Here is a 19,461-nt window from a genome sequence, read left to right as displayed (position 1 = left end):
AGGTGCATTCTTTCCTCAGATGAATGTATATTTTGTTCTGAAACTGCCTATCATGTATAAATGACGTTATTTACTTGAGAAAAATATAAAAGCTTCAAAAAAGTGTGAATTCAATATGTTGCTTTTTAGAAACAGTTATCAGAGTATACATGTTCTGGAAAATAACATGCATGAAAAATAAAGGCATTTATTTTAATTATTTTAAAAGCTAACATTTTTTATTTATTTTATTTATTTATTTTGCTTTTAAATCCCTGTTGTTTTTACCTCTTGGTTGTTTCTTCATATCTCATTCCCCTTTTCTCTCTGTCTAATATTTCACAGAATCACACAGAGTCACAGAACTGTAGGGGTTGGAAGGGACCTGTATAGATCACTAAGCCATGCCCCCTGCTAAGTCAGGTTCCCTTCAGTAGGTTGCACAGGAAGGAGTCCAGGCAGGTTTTGAATGTCTCCAGAGAAGGAGACTCCACGACCCCTCTGGGAAGTCTGTTCCAGTGCTCTGTAGCCTTCAAAGAAGCTTTTCCTCATGTTCATTTGGAGCTTGGGTTCCAGTGTGTGCCCGTTGCCCCTTGCTCTGTCACTTGTGCTCATTCTTTCCTTTTCTCCTTTTCTGTGCTGGTGAAGGGTATTATATTGTGTAGAGCAGAATGAGGAACTGTAGGAAGTAAGAGCAGGATATTGCTTTGACTATGTAATATGAAATATATGTTTTCTGTTGTCATCACCTTGCTTGTAATAATTGCCTCCAACTGTCCTTGAATTTATTCAGAGGCAAGCTGGCAAAAGCCCACCGATGTTGTGGAGGATATCCTGTTGTTACATTCTTCTGAAAAAATTCCCAGTGGCACCCTGTGCTTCTGACCTTACTGGGAAGCACAGAACAGCTGTAATTTCATAGCTTAATTTTTTTTTTTAATAATAACAATAAAATCCTGAAAACAATATCAAGGGAATGTTTTTAAAGTAGAACTCTGCATGTTATTTGTCGGAAATGTCAGTATAAGTGAAATAAACAGCAACAAACGGGATATGCAGATAGCTTTATCACAGTAGCTGGTTGCATCCACATAACTCATAATAATAAAAGACTCACCGTTGAGTTGCTGGACCCCACATATTCATGTACTGTTTGCTCACGAGTGTGACTGGTGTCTCAGTGGTGAGCACGACTGGCTCTAACAGGTTATATTTTCTCTGCAGTTTGCGGTTATTTCAGAAGTTCGACAACTTCCGGATTCTTGTGTGTGGTGGAGATGGAAGCGTGGGTTGGGTGTTGTCAGAAATTGATAAACTCAGTTTGCACAAACAGGCAAGTGTGTGTATTTACATTCCTTTGCTGTGCTCTTCCTTAATTGGGTTCTCTCTCATTTATGTGTTTATAGTCCAAACTCTGTTAAAAGAATTTTTTTTTTATGAAACAAGCAGGGTAAGTTGTACTGTAATTGCAGTATTTGATTTGCAAGCTTTTGACATCAGCTAAATAATTGATGTTATTGAAATAACAAGTATTTGTAATAATTGTACTTTCTCCTTCTAGTTTTTAATAGTAGATTTGCTTCTGTGTTGTGTTTCAGTGTCAGTTAGGAGTGTTGCCCCTTGGTACTGGAAATGACCTTGCTCGTGTCCTTGGCTGGGGAGGATCCTGTGATGATGATACTCAGCTTCCTCAGATTTTGGAGAAATTGGAACGAGCCAGCACAAAAATGTTAGACAGGTAAACTGTTCTGTATATACCTGTTTTACCATGAGATTCAAATTGTATTTAGGTTTCTTGAGGCTTAAATCGATCATATGAAGTTAATCACAGTAAGACTGGGGTTGGCAGGGACCTCTGGGTCCATGTGATCCAGCCCTTGCTCCAGCAGGGACACCCACAAAAGGTGCCCTGGACCATATTGAGATGTCTTTGTCTGTACAAGGGTACAGATCCTACTCATGAGGAAAGTCAAGACAGTAACTGAAACAGTTCTTCACCACCTGTTTCAAACCAAAGAGTCAGAGGGCAGTTGATGAGAATTGTTTTACACAAAGGTGATTTGGAGGAGATATTTTCTTACATAAGTGATGAAACTGAATAGCTGTCTGTTTGAAGTTATAAACATTAAGAAATAGCATAGATTAAGAGCCATTCTGGGCAATTTCACAAACTCCCTATGTGCTATTTAATACCATTAAAGGTATACCATTATTTATGAAATACCTGGGCTCTGTATCTTCAAGCACAGGGAGAGTTTGCACATTGTGCCTTCACTCTTGTATGCCTGAGGCATCAGCAGTTGTAGGCAAGATGCCATGCTAAGCAGATTTGTAGTTTGATCCAGTACTGCTCTTTCTGTTTGCTACGGCATTTTGTTAGTCAAGACCAAGTTACCTTCCCATCCCTGCTACCTCATTGTGTGCTAGTTGCTGGCTAGATGCTTCTATACGTAAAGCAAATGAATGTTCCTGATTGCAAACTATTAGATCATTCAACAGATAAGTGTATATAGAAGTAGTTGTTACTGATCTTTAGAAATTATTGCTGGCCTGGGCTCTCTGAAATATTCACAGATTGAACCATACATTCTTCTTCTGTACTGAAAAGAACTTAGTTCATTTTTTAGTTTAATTTCAGCTGAGTTGCTCTCAAGACCATTTTCAGTGATCTCTTGCTCATATTCAGTTGTCTTATGATTAAAATGTTAGCTTTTTAAAAGAGGTTATTCTGTAGTGTGACAGTGTGTTTTCTTCTTGTTGATATACTTAAGTAAAGATAATTAGTAATCTGGGAACATAAAAGTCATTTTGTTTCTTTTAGGTGGAGTATAATGTCATATGAACTAAAATTACCAGCAAAGCCTTCTATTCCTTCAGTTACTGTAGAAGAAGAGTCAGAGGAATGCCAGGTGAAATTTCACTTTTGATTTCTTTTACATGGGCTTAACTTCAAGCTGCTGGTATGACAGAGTTTGAAATATAATTAAAACGCTTCTTTGAAAAATAGAAACAGATGTTTTCTCTTCTGCTAACTTGATACAGTTAATACCTGCTCACTGTGGATGTATCAAACAATCATGGTTTCAAGTTTTGTGTTTTTTACCAAAAGTAAAGATGAGGAATCTTCAGCAAAGCTGTAGAAATAAATTGGTTCTATAAATATGTACTGAAAAAAAGAAAATCAACAGAATGTTTTCTGCTAATCTTGATTTTGGAATAAGCTTTGAGAAAAACATTTTGAAGGTGATGGATGTTTTGTGAAAGAGAAATGCTGTTGGAGCTTGTAGAAGTCAGTTAGTCAGTTATGATGCCACCTGTTGTTCCTGTCTTTTCAGAGAGCTTAAAATTGTAAGTGACCTTGGAAAAAGGAACATTTGGTCTATCTGTAAAACTAGATTTGTGTTTCTACTGTCTGATGAGGATTTGATTTTGTTGGAGAATGAGATGCTTAAATCAAATCAATTGACATAAAAAGATTGATTAAGATGACAAAGTAATATATTCCTGAGGAAGTTAATGCATGTCAACTTTAGCTCAAAAGTACTTGAGAAGCAATAATTAATTAGGAGGTTCTTGAATGATTTAATGATTCAGGCAGTCTTAATTGGCATTGAGGTTATAACCTTTGACAGCTTGCTGGATATAGATACAGAAAGACTGGGGCTGCTTTGTCTGTAATTCTAATGTAGTTGTTTCCAGAGTTAGCAATGCAAATCTGAGGCTTTATCTTCTCTAATTTTGCAAGACTCATAACATTTGCAAGTGTATCTTCACCTTGTAAATGCATTTTCTTCTTGTTTGTTCTGGCTCTGAAATGATGCTTAGCCTGTCCTGAAAATTGAAGTAAACAGTTATACAGAACTTCTTTTTTGGAAAGTCACTTCTGCAATCTATTACTCTGATTTAGAGAAATCTGTTTTCCTTTGAGCACACTGTTTAATCTCTTTGTGTGTTACTTATTGAGTTACGATATTTCAGGTAACTAACCTTACAGTAACTAATGTATTCTGGTGCAGTGCAAAAATGAACTATAAGTACATATATAGTTCTTTTTCGATTTCTTTGGGTTTCTGTTTCACTTGGTTTGGTCCCAGAAGATTTTACTATTGGTCAGTTGTTCATTCTTACAGATCAGATGTTTAGGTATTGTTCTCTTGATATTAAAATTCATAGAATCATAGAATGGTTTGGGTTGAAAGGGACCTTGAAGGTTGTCTAGTTCCAACCCTCTGCTATAGGCAGGGACACCTCCCTCTAGACCAGGTTACTCAGAGCCCCATCCAGCCTGGCTTTGAATGCTTCCAGGGCTGGGGCATCCGCAGCCTCCCTGGTCAACCTATTCCAGTGTCTCACCACCATCATAGAATTTCTTCCTTATATCTAGTCTAAATCTACCCTCTTCCAGTTTAAAACCATTTCCCCTTGTTCTGTTGCTACTTATAAAAAGTAGCCCTTATAAAAGTTTCTCCCCAGCTTTCCTGTAGGGCCCCTTCAGGTACTGGAAGGCTGCACTTTTCGTGGCCCTCCTCTGGACTTGTTGCAGCAGCTCCATGTCCTTCTTGTGTCACGGGATCCAAAACTGGATGCTCTGCTCCAGGTGGGGTCTCATGAGAGCAGAAAAGAGGGGCAGAATCACCTCACTTGACCTGCTGGTCATACTTGATGCAACTCAGGATACAGTTGGCCTTCTGGGCTGTGAGGACACCACACAGCTGATTTACTGTCAAAGTTCTACAATGATGGTTGGGTTTTAGAAGTTTAAAATGATATATCTGGTAAATGTAAAATTAAATGTAAAAATGAACACTAAAAAAATGATAGGTGCATCCGAGAACAAAAACGCAATGAGGCATCTTAAGAGATTCCTAAAGAAGTCATCAGAAAATTTCAAACTGCAGTTATTTTTAGCTTTAGCTTTGGAATGTGGTTAGAATTTTCTGTTAAAAGTGAGCTGAGTCCATGCCTGTTTTGAGGCAGGATAGCAAGTGAACATGATCCTTATCTCTTCTCAATCTTTTGTAACACTCAGGAATTCCTGTTGGCAGGAAAAGAAGGAAAATGCACACTCTTTTCTTTTCAGACATTATAATGAAATGTAGTTAAGGATGAATCACTAAGGATTTTCTTTGATAACATTATACCAAGTTTTACAGCCTTTGTCGGTAGGAGTACTTTGGGAGTAATATACCATTTGACAGGAAAAAGAAAATTCAAGGTTGTAACCGCAAACCTTTGACTTATTCTTAGTCAAGTTGATAAGCTTCATGGAAACTTCGTTTTGGAATAAAAGAAATTAGATTATGATTGTTTAGTATGTTACAAATCTGAAAAGAAGGTAGATTGTTCCTACCTCCTGGGCTGTTTTTAGTGTAGAAAAAAGGAGAAAAAGAGCTGTGGATCTGGTTCTCAGATACAGTGTTATTTTGTGTATTAAAAATTGGTTATGTGAAATTTATTATGAAGATGAGAGCAGCATTGCTAGCCCTTGCAGTAGATCTGCCATGGAAATCCTGCTATGTTTAAGGTATTTTGACTCAAGTTAGTGTTAAATGCTGAAAAATGTGGAAATTGAAGTCTTCTTTTCTCTCTGTTTTCAGATATCTGCTTATGAGGATTCAGTTGCTGCTCATCTTGCAAAAATTCTCAATTCTGATCAGCACTCAGTTGTCATATCTTCTGCCAAGTGAGTCGGTCGTTTTTATGCACTGTGTAGGATAAATCCTCTGTGTAACATTACTGCCATGCTAACCTTCTCTCTAAGCCCAATTTGCTTATGGTTGGCCCAGCTGGTTTGACTTAATGCTTTAGAGTGGATGTTTGCTCTGTAAAGGTTCTATACAGTACAACTGCAAATAGATCATAATAAAAGCAGTAGCGTTTTAAAACATATCACATAATATTGATATAAAATGCTTTTAATTCACTCAAGATTCACACATTTAACATGAACCATATAGTTACTAATGCAAATATGTGACCTCTTTCACATCACTGTTTCGTTTTATGCATGCCTGTATCATTAAGAGGACAAACAGCTTCACTGCTGTGAAGCAGAATTTCAAATCAGTAGCTTTGTTGTAACTCTGTTTGTAACAATCCTATAAACAGACCACTCAGATAACCAGCTCAGATAACCAGCTGTTTTCTCTTTCTGCAAACAGAAACTTAAAAATGAGAAAATTGCTCTGCACATAATGGACACATCTGAAATAACAAAATTCTGTGTATATGTTCTCACAGAATATTCAGGAATACATCTGACTATCATTACATCTCATTTTCTTTTGCTAAAAGCACGTTAACAGAAATTCATTTTTAAAGCATGCATAGTGCACGTTGAAAATTAAACTACAGAACTGTATTAGTACTCCACATTCTAAATTGTATCTGTATCTTGTTAAATTTATTTAGTTCATGTAAAATAAATTGATATTAGTTGTGCTAATTTATGTTTTTAGAAATAAGATGCATGCAAAGACTTAAATAAAAGAAGAAAAGGAAAAGGCTCTTTTAATAGCTTTTCACTTGAATTTTGCAAGCCATGGAGAAAAAATATCATTTGTGGAATTCATTTGACAACAAAAATAGTGCATGGCAGTATGCATATAAATCAATTGCCATAAGAATTTCTATTCAAAACATGTTTATTATATTTCATTTTATTTCCCTCCTTTTCTATTATTACCAAGAATATTATGTGAAACTGTAAAGGACTTTGTTGCCAAAATAGGGAAGACTTATGAAAAACCAGTGGAAAATGCAGATGAAGCTGATGCCATGGCCATTAAAGTAAGACTGTTTTCTGGGTTAAAGTTTTTTCTTTTTTTGTTTTCTTTTGATATTTAAGTTTCTAGCTTGTGGGTGTTTAATTTTCAAATGCCTTTAGGATGTCCTCTTTGCTTCCATTTCATGCAGTGACTTTAGTCTGAATAGATAGACTGTCTTTGTAATGTAAGATCTCTGTGAACTCTACACACTTTTTGCCTTCTCAAAATATAAAGCACAGTATATGCATAGAAATGGAATTTATTGGTATTTATATTTTTGTCTGAAGGTGATTACATTAGCATTAGGAAAACAGTGAACTAGAGAGAGTATGCTGGGAGAATGAAGGGAAGAGAAATTACAGTATTAAAAGTAAGGGTTTAAGTTACAAATTCTAGAGATCAAGTTGCAGAAATTTGGAAAAAGAGAGGAAGATTTTGTTTGAGGAGCAAAATTTCATGAACTGAAAAGAAGTAAACAAAATCACTAACAGTGCCAGAGTCAGAAAATTGATGAAGGTCAATTACTTCATGATTCGTGTTTCGTAGAATCATAGAGTGACTTAGGTTGGAGGGGACTTTAAGGATCATCTAGTTCATCAACTTCCCTACCAGGGGCAGAGTTGCCATCCACCTGTTCAGGCTGCTCATCCAAACTGACCCTCAACACTTCCAAGGATGTCCATAGCTTTTCTGTGCAACCTGTTCCAGCACTTCAGTATCCTCTGAGTAAAAAAATTCTTCCTAACATCTAACCTAAATCTCCCCTGTTTTATTTTAAAGCCATTCCCCCTTGTCCTACCACTTACAGACTGTAAAAACTCATTCCTCCTCCTGCTTGTAAGCTCCCTTTAAGTACTGGAAGGCCGCAATATGGTCTCCCCAGAGCCTTCTCTTCTCCAAGCTAAACAAGACCAAATCCCTCAGCCTTTTTTTGCAGTAGAGATGTTCCAGTCCACTGATCACCTTCATGGCCAACCTGTAGACCCACTCCAGCAGCTCTGCATCCTTCCTGTCCTGGAGCCCCAGGCCTGCATGCAGTATTCTAGATGGGGCCTCATGAGGTCAGAGTAGAGGGGGACAATCCCCTCCTTCTCAGTGCTGACCACTCCCCTTTGGATGCGGCCCAGGATACTGTTGACCTGGCTGCAAGGCTTATATCCAGTTTTTTTTCACTGTTCCAGGTCAAAACAGACCTGTTTCTCTTAAACACTGCAGTTTACCTCTTTCCCTTGGTTAGGTATAGAGATATTTGACAGTGTTTGCTCAGTGCCAGTTCACTTCTTTAAATATACAGATGTGTTGTCAAAAACCAACACCAAGTCTTTTCATTCTTAGGAGCTAGCATGTCCCCATAGGTTATTTCTCCATACTGGGGTGCTGACTGTCCACAATTTGTTGTACTGTATGGTGTGGACAAATCTGGTGGCCATGTCTGTGCTGCTGGCTGTCAGGAGGAGAGTAGGATCTAATCTGTATCATAGAACAATAGAATGGCTTGAGTTGAAAAGGACTTCATAGATCCTTGCTGTGTTGAGTGCCACCCACCAGATCAGACTGCGCAGGCTTCCATCCAGCCTGGCCTTGAACACCTTCAGAGTTGGGGCATCCACAGCTTCTTTGGGCAAGTATCCTACTTAAATGGCAGGCTGAGTTTAGCAGTATATTGCCCTAGTCAGAATGTAGCTTTTTTTTTGGTTATAGTCGCTTCAAGCAAGTTGGATGTTGCAGGGTCTATCTACCAAAAGGCCATGCATACCTACTCATAATCTATAGTACAAAATGTTGAATCCATGTTAGGATTTTACATAGATAATTTCATAGAGATGTGGATGCAATTTTAGTTCGCACCATATGGAGAATGTTGGTCTCTCTCTGTAATATCATACTTAATTTTCTCAGTATGTTCAGCTTCGTTGGTTTTTAGTGTATGCGTATTCTTTCCCCATTTTCTTAGTGTTCAGAGTTAAATGAGAAGCTCGACCTGTTGCTCCAAGCACTTCACACAGAAGCCCAGGCTGCTCCTATTCTCCCAGGCATCACTCCTCCCATTGTCGAAGAAGAAGGAGAGGAGTTTTCAAGTGAGGAATCCTTGTCTGAAAGCAAAGAGCAATTAGTAGAGTGTGTTGCAAAGTCTTCCACGCAGAAACTCTTCAGACCAAGAGAACAGTTGATGCTCCGGGCAAACAGCTTGAAGAAGGCTGTGAGGCAGATCATTGAACAAGCAGAAAAAGGTGCAGATTCGTCTTTACTGATAAGGATGCTCTTTTTTTTTTCTTTAAGCTAGCATAGATTTTAATACGAAAGCTTGATTTATGTATTCTGACATATATATTACGAACTGCAAGGACAAGAATGCAGTGTGTTTAGAAGTCATTGATGGCCTGTTTGCATATATGAATACATATTTATGCATATGTGTGCATGTATACATCTGCATGTCTTTTGTCATGATGAACCTTCAGAAAATAACAATTTCTGGTGGAATTTTATCATTGGCAAAGGACTGCTATAGAATCTTTTCTCACTGGCGTGGCAATAGAAATCTCCTGTTAATATTCTTAAATTTAAAGCTACAGAAAAAAACAGATGCTAGTTTGCTTTTTGTTGTCTATTTTCTTTAAAGATCTTTAAACTTATATTATTTTTTGAAATAAGCAGTTGTGGATGAGCAGAATGCTCATAGTGAAGAACAAGTGAACCAGTCCCCAGTAGAATATAGCAAAGAGTTGGAAGAATCCAAAGAAGAGGAAAAAGAGGAAGATACAAAGGAATTTGAGTCCCAGTCAAGTGAGTAAAATAGTAATAAGATCATTTCAAAGCATGCAGTCTGCTTACATAATTGGTTGCATAGTTAAAAGCAGTTTGACCGTTTGCTTTGTTTTTATTACTCTCTGAAAAACATCTTTGTCTATAATGTTTCATTTTGACTATTCAAGTGTTTGGTTACTGTGTGTTAAGTACCATTGCCAACTTATGTCCTGACACAGAATAGTACTAACTCACACATTCAAATGATAGGGTAAAACCTCTCCTTCACATGTCCATTACAAAGTCTATCAGTAAGTGGCTGCAGTGGAAGATTATATGTATATATATTTGTATATATTTATATGCATATAAACCCTGGTTTCTTGGTAGTAGGATTTCTGTGCTTATTGCAGAAATGTGTTATTCTTCATACATCTGAAATATGTGAAATAAGAGTGCATATTAATGTTGTCAGTGGGAGATAGCTGCTTGGGGAGAAAGCATGAAACATGGATTCAATTATCTGCAATGAAACATCAGTTCTACTCATTAGGGCTCTGTTGTTTTTATCAGAGCATGAACAGCAAAAGTTTATCTTTATTGTAGTTATCCCCATGAGCCTCATCTGTCAAATAAAGAGCAGCTGTTCTGTTGATTTTCCTATTTAATGTAACTGCCTTGTTCCCAAGTATAGAGAGAGCAGATTGTATGAATAGCATTGTGAATTTTTCAGTAGCTTTAAGAAAAATATAAGTTGTGTTCTGAATATTACATTTTACACTCTGAGATTATTTCTGGTCACTTCATGAGGGTAATATTTTTTCATATGTTAATTAACTTCATATAAATATTTGATAACTTCTGTTAGATATAGTTTGCCAACTTTGTTTCATGTTTTAACACTATAGTACAGTGTATTATCATGCCCATGTACAGGTAGTTGTACTTTACTATTGTCCTTCTTGGCCACCTGGAAGCACTGCTCTCTCATATTCTTATCATATCACTTTCCCCTCGATTTTCTTCCCATTCTTTTTCCTGAGCTGTTGCCCACCTTAGTCACCAAGAATTTGACCAACTGCCAAACTTTGCTGCAAGTTGCAAGATTTTATTTATCCATATTGTGTAGAACAAATAAATCTTTTCAGTTATTTGGGGAATTCATGCTATTTGTGAAGAAGAAATGGTGGCAAACTGATCTCCTTTGTGATCTCTGTAATTGCAAAAGACAAAAATATCTGAACGTGGCTTTCCCTTCCCTTGCAGTTTTCAGTTCTGTTGCAGATAAAAATGTCAGAGTTTTAGCTGATGTTTTCAGAAACCTGATGCAAGCAGGAGGTCAATTTTAGCTGCTTAGAGTGGGGACTATGGCTGTTCATCAGGTGACCTAATTTCAGCCCGAGTTTTATTACAACTATCTATAACAGAATTATTATAAATATATAATTTTTCCATTTCTATTATATTTGATATATAATATAGGTATATTTATAAGTAAATACATGTTGAATTTAAGTTCAAATTCATATTAAATCATTAACATTTATTCTTTAATAATAATTGATTTTTCTTTTTTCTGACGTCTGCATTTTTGTGAAACTTGATGTTAGGTTTTGTCAGAAACTTACTACGGTGTTAAATACTATTTCATTTTAAGTCGAATATAGTTTCATTGATTGCAGGTAGCTTGAAGCAGAAGTTAGGAATTCCTTACACCAGATGCCATGTACACTCATCCATTTTTGTTTGTATTTGTCACTTGTATTGTTTCTGAGTTTTCTTTGTGGCATTTAGAAGAAAAAGTGTTGTGTGAGGAACAAGGATGTTTCTCACTGAAACATATCAGATGCTTTTGAAATAGTTTCAAGGCTTTAAAAACAGTGTATTTACCACGGTAGAGCTAGTCAGTTAGTAAGTTCTCTTCTTCTTCTGAACAGGTAAAACTGCCCCAAGATCTCCTGATCGACGTACAAGTCGAGGTATCCATTCTCAGACAGGTTCTTTCTCTGCTCCAGCTTTGGCTGCCAGCAAAGAGAACCTCCCTGTCCTTAACACTAGGATTATCTGCCCAGGTAACTGTGATTTTAAAATCTGGTGTTCCTCACACCGTGTTAATATTGCCTTCTGTTTTCCTTCTTGCTGTCAAATAAAAATTTTTACTTCTCACCTTGTGCTCTATGTGGAAATAGAACAATTCGAATTCATCTGAAGTGACAAACACTCCTACATGTTGTAACGTGTAGGAAGTGCAAAGAAAGGTAGAATACTCCTGATCATTTGGCACAGCACCAGATGTAGCAAAAGTATTGCATTTGATTCTGGATGATGAAAAATTGGAATTCAGGATATTCTGTCATTCATGCTAACCAATGGAGGCTCTTTAGGGTCTGAGGGACTGAACTCTAAGGATCAACCTACTGAGTAAGAGCTGTCCATCAATACCTCTCAGGAAATGTATAACTGAAAGCATATGAAGCTGCTCTGCAGCTGAAACAAATCTTCCTATCCAAATGCTATTAATAGTTGGGGATACCAATAAATCACTGTTTTAATTAACTTAATAAATACATTTAATGAATATTGGATATGAACTTACATTTTTCTTTAGGTCAATTTAAGCAAAAGCTTTTAGAAGGTTCCCTCTATTTACTTGCATTGCATAGTATTTTTGTGTTGTGTTCAGTGATGAGAGTAGGCATGGAAAAGCCATCAGGTCTTCAGAAGCCTCTCACTCAGATCATACTTACCAAGCTAAATATGTAAGCATTCACTAGTTAGATAGTTGCTAGTTGCAGAACCAACCATGTGAATGTTGATGTTATGACAGTTGCCTTCCAAAGGACAGGATGAAAATTGTGGTCATGAAAATTAGACTGGGTAAAAACTCTAATAATATTTCTGAAAGTTGGATCACTGATTTGGTGTATGCCAGACATTGAATGTTAGCCTGAAATCTTGACTTCTCTGCTTTATCTTTTTCAATGGTGGTACCTGAAAATTTAACCACACCACAGGAACTTTCTGTTCAAGAGAACTGGAGTCCGAAAAGGATAACCAGTATAGATAAAAGATAGAATCTCAGTCCCTCCATACAAGGGTTGGATGAATATTTTGTCTCTCAGAATTATGTCACTTGCATTATGACAATGTATGCTTCTCTGTTTAATAAATCAAAATTGTTTAGTTATTTTCTTGCTTTTTTTTCTCCTTATCAGGTTTAAGGGCTGGCCTAGCTGCTTCTATTGCAGGAAGTTCCATTATTAGTAAAATGTTACTAGCTAACATTGATCCATTTGGTGCTACACCATTTATTGACCCGGATCCAGACTCACTGTAAGATAATCATATTTTTCAAAATTTACTGTTTTACTTTACATAGCTTCACTTAACGCTTTTTAGCTTGTCATAGTTTTTTATTTTTCCACTATGAAATTCTGTTTTGCTATCTTTTTTTTTCTGTAAACCTCAAGGTCTGAAAACACGTTGGATTGTGCCATTTTAGAATAAGCTCTTAGTTATGAGCAGCCCAGGATTGTCTTGTAGCAGCAGAAATAATGGAAGACATTTGCTCACTTACTCCTTGCACTCCTTGTCTTTGAGAGAACATCAGTGCATCAGAACTGGATTCTCTTGCCTGAACTGCTGGTCTGCACACAAGCTAAGCTGCCAGCAAAACGTTGAAGCCTGCTTCAGCATCTTGGAGTGGAGGAAGAAGTGTTTGTCTAAGGGTTGGGGCAATAAGGCAGAAATTGTGTGTCCTAGGTTGTCTCTGCTTCCCAGAACTAAATGTAGCATTGACAGACACTTACGGATGGCATCTGGGCTGTGGCTGTGGCCCTACATGGAGAGTCTAAAACAAAGCTCTGCTGTGCCAGGACCACCAGCGTGTCTGAATGCATCCTGGGTGCTCAGCCCACTTTGGTGCTGCTGTCTCAGAGCTGTGTACAAGGCAGATCTTTCCTCCTATTCCACTGTTATTTTGGGTTTGGTGGAGATATCGGGGTATGTTACAGTTTATTCTTTGTCCTATGGGAAGCTACTTGCACTTGCAAGGGAGACAGAAGCCAGTCTGTCTTTTTGACAGCCATTAGGCTTCCTCAGGGTGGGTCACATGAACTGTCTTGTGATGTATCCTGTTGATGTATCTGCTCTGAGAACATCCAGGGTCTTGGTCATAGTTCTGTGTCTGGGAACTGTAAAAATGTGCAACTAATTATCTCTTTTCTTCTAAAAGGGAGGGATACTCAGAAAAATGTGTCATGAACAACTATTTTGGAATTGGGTTAGATGCAAAAATTTCACTTGAATTTAATAACAAGAGAGAAGAGCACCCTGAAAAATGCAGGTAATTGTCACTAACAGAGATATACATTTTATTTTCCTTATGTCTTGATATGAAGTTCTTCACTTTTTCTTTCTCCTACAAATACAAGACATAGTATGTATATTTCAGTATGTTATTTTACCTATTTTCAGAAGTCGGACAAAAAACATGATGTGGTATGGAGTTCTTGGCACAAAAGAGCTACTGCAGAGAACTTACAAGAACTTAGAGCAAAAGGTTCAACTTGAGGTAATTTCTGTTCATAGGTAGAATGAACTTTTTATGTAGTGATGAATACGAAAACGTTCAGAGTTTCTGCGTCAGCCCAAGCTTGTAAAATCCTTCCCTCCAATGCATTGTCTAAAAATGTGCTGTGTAAGAGGCAATTCCCCAGGTGATTTACTGGAGTTAAATGTCAGTATTTAAACATCTCAGAAATATCTGGTTTTGTGTTTGTTGTAATTGCTTTAAAAAAGTTGTTTAAAATGTCTTGCATAGATAATATATAAATGGTGTTTTTTAATGTTCATTGCCTTAAAGCAGAAGATCAGGTTTTAAGGACAATAACAGAAACGTACATACACTAAAGAGAAGGAAAAGGTTATGGAATTTTAATCATGCAGGTTCATTTTAAACTATCTGACAGCTTGATTACACATATAAAGAGAGCACACAGATGGCCTTAGGAAAGAAAATCCTGACAAAAGAGGAGAAATTCTGAGTGAGCATCATAAGAAGCACAGCTACACCTACAGAGACTTTCTCAAATAGGTGTTTGAGATAGATAGCCACACAGAGCATGAGCAAGGTATTATCACAGCAACAACAAATGCAGTATAAATTATCTGAGCATAATTATTTTTTTAGGTTCTGGCACCAAATCTAAGTGTTATTCACAATAGTAGGACCTTACAGGAGTTGATCAGTTCCCAAATGCATAAAATGTCTGTGCGACAGTCATGGTTGAGTTCACCCAAAGACTATTTAGGCTGGAGGTTGACAGAGGAAATAGTTTCTTTTTTTTCTTCATGCTAAGTATTATAAATGGAATTTCATCATGTTTATATGAGGATAAACATCATAAATTTACTTAAGTTCATAGAAATATTAAGGTTGGTAAAGACCTCCAAGATTATCCAGTCCAACTGTCCACCTACCACTCGTATTTCCCCACTAAACCATGTCCCTGATGTCATGATTACAAAGATCATGAAACCATGACTACCACATTTCCATCTTTCTTGAACACCTTGGAACTCTTTCTCTGACTGAGCTTTAGGAGGATATTGTATGGTAGAGCCAGCTTGTTGTTATCTAGAGATTGAATAATTATCAAGGAATTATGCAGTAGTTGGTGAATATGATGACAGCAAAGAGCATTATATGTGCTGCAGATAGAATTCTAATTTAGCTATATTTGAATAAGATTCAAATAAGATTCGAAAAGGTATTCATATCTGACCTCTCCATTATTATTTTTGAATATATCTGCAAGTAAAGCAGCAAGTAAAAAATTCATGTATATTATTGCCTTGCATAATATCAGCTTTATGTTAAAAACTTGTGATGAGGTGCTTAGCATTGGAAAATTAAAAATATCAATTTCAGGAATTGGAGGCAAAGCTCTACTGGAATATAAATGGCTATGCAGCATCTGTTAATATCAGAGCATATGTTGAATACTGACACATTTTGATGAAAATGTTAAATTGTGTCTTGTTGCTGACATTAAAGCATAAAAAGAAAATGCTAATCATATCCTGCATCTCCTTCTCCTCTTGATACAATTGCTGAAGATTTCCTCCTTATTTTCTAGGGATTTCTACTTCATTTGTGTAATTCTATTTCCATGGCACTAGTGACTTGTTCATTTAGCAATCTTCAGAAGAAATTTTACCTGCAGATTCCGTATCTCCAGAGTGTAGCATGTGGGTTCTTAGATGTCCTTCTTCAAATACACACTCGTGGCACTGCTGCAGGGCAGCACTCGTGGCCAAGTATTTTTTCACTGTACACGTCTTCTGATCACAAGTAAAGCGAGATTGACCTGTCTGTGGTCGTACTGAGTAGTACTTGTTGTTCCTTATGACTTTTAGAGGATAAAGGGGAGCAAACTCTTGCCTGCAATCCCTCCCCACCAAACTCCTGTACACAGCCAAGATGACAAATCTGGAGTTGGTCCTAGGTTTGTCTTTGCAGTTCTGGGAGGAGAGTCAGTTATTTTTACAGGAGGCCACGTATACAAGTCCTAACAGTGTTCATGTTTAACTGTGTTTGTGGATATGCCATCATGCCTTCTTGTATTTTATAGTTTGTTTAGTGTTGTTGTTTTTGGTTTTTTATCCTCTTAATGGGGTTACCTCAATAACAAGCAAACTGCAGTTTTGGCACTGCAGACTCTGGATAGGTGAATCAAGCTTTTGTAATATCAATGGGCATTACTGTCTTACCACATACACCCAAAGAATTAGCTTTCCTCATTGCAGAAACATTTGTTGTCCTTGCTAGACAAAGCATGGTTAAAATGCATGAGAAATTTAGCAGTTAGAGCTGTTAAAACTCTTCTTGGAAGAATTGTGGAACATCTCTGCTGTAGAGACCCATGTTTTGTCATCTCTGCAAAAACTGTTGTTGAAATTGGTAAGGAAAAGGTTGTATTAGAGCTGCTCCTCAGCGTGGGTGGAATAAGCTTGTGTCAACCTATTAATGAGTCTGTCCTCCCCGACAGCTCCAGTGATTCTTCACATATTAATGCAGCCAACTGCTTTTATCACATTATTTATATACTAAATGAGCTTTTATCCATTACAGTGTGATGGACAGTACATCCCTCTTCCAAGTCTGCAGGGTATAGCTGTGCTAAACATTCCTAGCTATGCTGGTGGGACCAATTTCTGGGGAGGAACCAAGGAAGATGATGTGAGTAATACTGAACAGAGCTAACCTAGGGAGTCTGCTCGAGTTTAACACATTGTATTGTGTTTGTTTTTTTAATTGAAAAAATATATACCATGATTTCGCATTGTCTTGTGCCTGCTGTCATGTCCTGCTCTAAATGAGGTTTCTCAATGCATATATTCCTCTGTTACATTGTGACAAGAAGGAAAATGGGCAAAGATAATTGCACAGTTTATACCCAAATTTTCCTCCTGTTTTTCTAATAGCTTTGAACAAATGGGTGGTCATTCAGAAAATGAGGATTGGATACATTTACCAATTGGTAATTTAGTGGGGGATAGTAATCTGCTTTTTAAATACTACTTTTGGTGAGCTTCTTATGTATTTTGTAAAGATACCTTTTTTCCCTTCTGCCTCACATCTCCTAAGAAATGTTGCACTACATAAATACACAAACGTTTTACAACATGAAGCAGCCTGACTGCTGCTCTCTGCTTCATGCCCAGTGCAGCCATTGTATTTGCTAGCAGATTATCTCAGTTCTGAATGTCCCAGTTTACTGTGAGGTCTCACTCACCTACAACTGTACTTGCAACATTGTGGTTTTAATATCAACAATCCAGGACTTTTCTCACCAAAATGCTTTTGCTTTCTTGTGACTTAACGATTCTCTGGTTAATACATACATAAAAGTCACACACACAAATCCTGACTGTGTTTCAATGTCCTTTTCTTATTTTTGGTATATGTCACAGAATGGCAGTTATGTTTATATTTGGCTGTGGGTATCTAATGTTTTGATATTCTTCATGCTCACATTCATAGCCTTGAAGCATCTCTAACATCTGCTCAGCTCCTATTCAGGAAATTTTTTTCTCCCTGGTCTGCTTCACTGAGAGAGAAGATCTGTCCTAGCTGTCATACTGGCATACAGCAAATGTGTATATAACATTTTTATTGATATTCATGGTCGTTTGGTGCCAGAAAAGTGACATGTTTGTTCTGGACAAAGTTAGGAACGTAATTCACTGCTTTACTGCAGTTCTGAGTGACTGATTGTCAGAGTTGGTGGTGATCTGAAATGCTGCCAGTACTGCTTAGCTGGACAAAAGGGAGGTGTTGCCTGGATGGCTGTGACTCTAGGCCCAATAAAGTGGCATTTTCATTCTTTGACACTTGTATCTTCAAGGCTTACCTTATTGCCATCCTGGGATGCACTGCGGACAATTGCCACCTGTATGTGTTGCTAAACTATGGCAGCTGTGCTGCCTTTTCCCTGATAGGACTTCCTTAGTTTCTGGGCCAAAGCCACCTCACTGCACTGGGGTGAAGACTCTCATTGGCCAGGGGAGCAGCATAGACCACAGTTCCTCCTCATTCCTCATCCTTTCCCCCTCTAAGACACTGCTGCAGCCATTAGCTGCTTTTGGCAATCCTGGATCTGCACTCTCTTATTCTTCAACTCCAGGAAGTCCAAGCTGACTGGTTTTGGCTTTGGGCTCCTTTGAAGGATTTTCTCTTGTATGGCTTCAGGTGCTCTCAATGCAGGTTACTTTACCCATGGTTCCAGTTAAGTTTGCCTGAGTACTGCTCAGAGAAGTGGTCTCGTTACCCACTGTAATCTTACTGGAGTGATACCTGCTCATTTTTTTTCCCTTGTTGCTCCCTGTTCCATGTCGATATGAAATGGTCGAGCTTCAAGGGTCTTAGACCCAATCTTTCTCTGAACTCCAGCCTGGGATTCCCCTCCAATGTGAATGAGTTTTGCTGCAGGATACCAGCTGCCAATGGCACACACTTGGCTTTGTGCACTTTTGTAAACTCAGGAAAATTCAAAGCCTTGACTGGATCAAGATGTTGGTTTCGAGCAAAAGCAGCTTTCACATTTACAGCAGATAATTATTTACACTGAAAAGATTCTTCTCACTATTAAAGCAGCATTTATCAAAGCTGAGAGTGGGCTCAGACATTGGTTTCCACAGTATACAGACTAAGGGAAGATAAGCATTTCTGAGAAAAAAACACCATTACTCATCTTAACTTCAAGAACCTCTTAGATATTAAATACCTTATCTGAGGGGAGGTTTGAACTAGCCCTTCATCTTGCATTGAAAAGCATTCCTTAGTCTGCATACTGAACTCTGCCATCCTTTATATAAAGGGATGTCATTCAGATGCTTGAAGTGTTGCTGTCATTGCTGTTTTAAGATAGTATTTGCCTTCTGTCTATATTTCACTCATATGGTGTTTGTAGGGATGGTGCAGTTATTCTAAGACATTTTGTTGAATTTAAACGTTGAAATCGAATCTGTAAGTGAACCTACAGAAAAGAAGGCTGAGTTTGTCATGTAACATGCACTGAATTAACCATGGAAAATGGAATATTTTCTTTTTTCTTTCAGATATTTGGGGCCCCATCTTTTGATGATAAAATTCTGGAAGTTGTGGCTGTATTTGGCAGCATGCAGATGGCAGTTTCAAGAGTTATCAAACTGCAGCACCACCGCATAGCTCAGGTCTGTTTCTTACTTGGAAGCACGTAACAGAGTTGTCATCAATTTAGGATGCTGAAGAGTGGGGGTACTTTTGATGACCACTGCCCCATACATTAATAAAGCACCGACAGTGTTTTAATTTTAGTGGGTAATTAATTGTCTTAAATGATGGATGAAGTATGAAAGTGCTTCCCCCTTGAGTCCAGTCTGGAGGGATGCCACAGCTCCTAGTGATCAACATATTTCAGGT

The 19,461-nt window shown here is 37.6% G+C and overlaps 1 protein-coding gene across 1 annotated transcript in view; it reads left to right on the top strand.

The window, feature by feature from the left end:
* The window catches only part of DGKH (diacylglycerol kinase eta), a 150,947-nt gene that overhangs the window by 113,869 nt on the left and 17,617 nt on the right, over positions 1 to 19,461 (top strand). The window contains exons 11-23 of the mRNA XM_065743997.1: positions 1,204 to 1,312; positions 1,578 to 1,717; positions 2,801 to 2,888; positions 5,577 to 5,662; positions 6,669 to 6,768; positions 8,701 to 8,977; positions 9,405 to 9,533; positions 11,432 to 11,566; positions 12,710 to 12,827; positions 13,729 to 13,839; positions 13,971 to 14,067; positions 16,630 to 16,737; positions 19,119 to 19,232. Coding sequence (XP_065600069.1) covers positions 1,204 to 1,312; positions 1,578 to 1,717; positions 2,801 to 2,888; positions 5,577 to 5,662; positions 6,669 to 6,768; positions 8,701 to 8,977; positions 9,405 to 9,533; positions 11,432 to 11,566; positions 12,710 to 12,827; positions 13,729 to 13,839; positions 13,971 to 14,067; positions 16,630 to 16,737; positions 19,119 to 19,232 — 1,612 coding nt within the window. The remainder of the gene's footprint in view (positions 1 to 1,203; positions 1,313 to 1,577; positions 1,718 to 2,800; positions 2,889 to 5,576; positions 5,663 to 6,668; positions 6,769 to 8,700; positions 8,978 to 9,404; positions 9,534 to 11,431; positions 11,567 to 12,709; positions 12,828 to 13,728; positions 13,840 to 13,970; positions 14,068 to 16,629; positions 16,738 to 19,118; positions 19,233 to 19,461) is intronic.

Source organism: Cyrtonyx montezumae, unplaced genomic scaffold (assembly GCF_038088225.1).
Source record: "Cyrtonyx montezumae isolate F1298 unplaced genomic scaffold, pur_monq_1.0 scaffold_3, whole genome shotgun sequence".
Taxonomy (NCBI): Eukaryota; Metazoa; Chordata; class Aves; order Galliformes; family Odontophoridae; genus Cyrtonyx; species Cyrtonyx montezumae.
The sequence above is the reverse complement of the archived record's forward strand: the minus strand, read 5'-3'. Positions and strand labels throughout refer to the sequence as shown.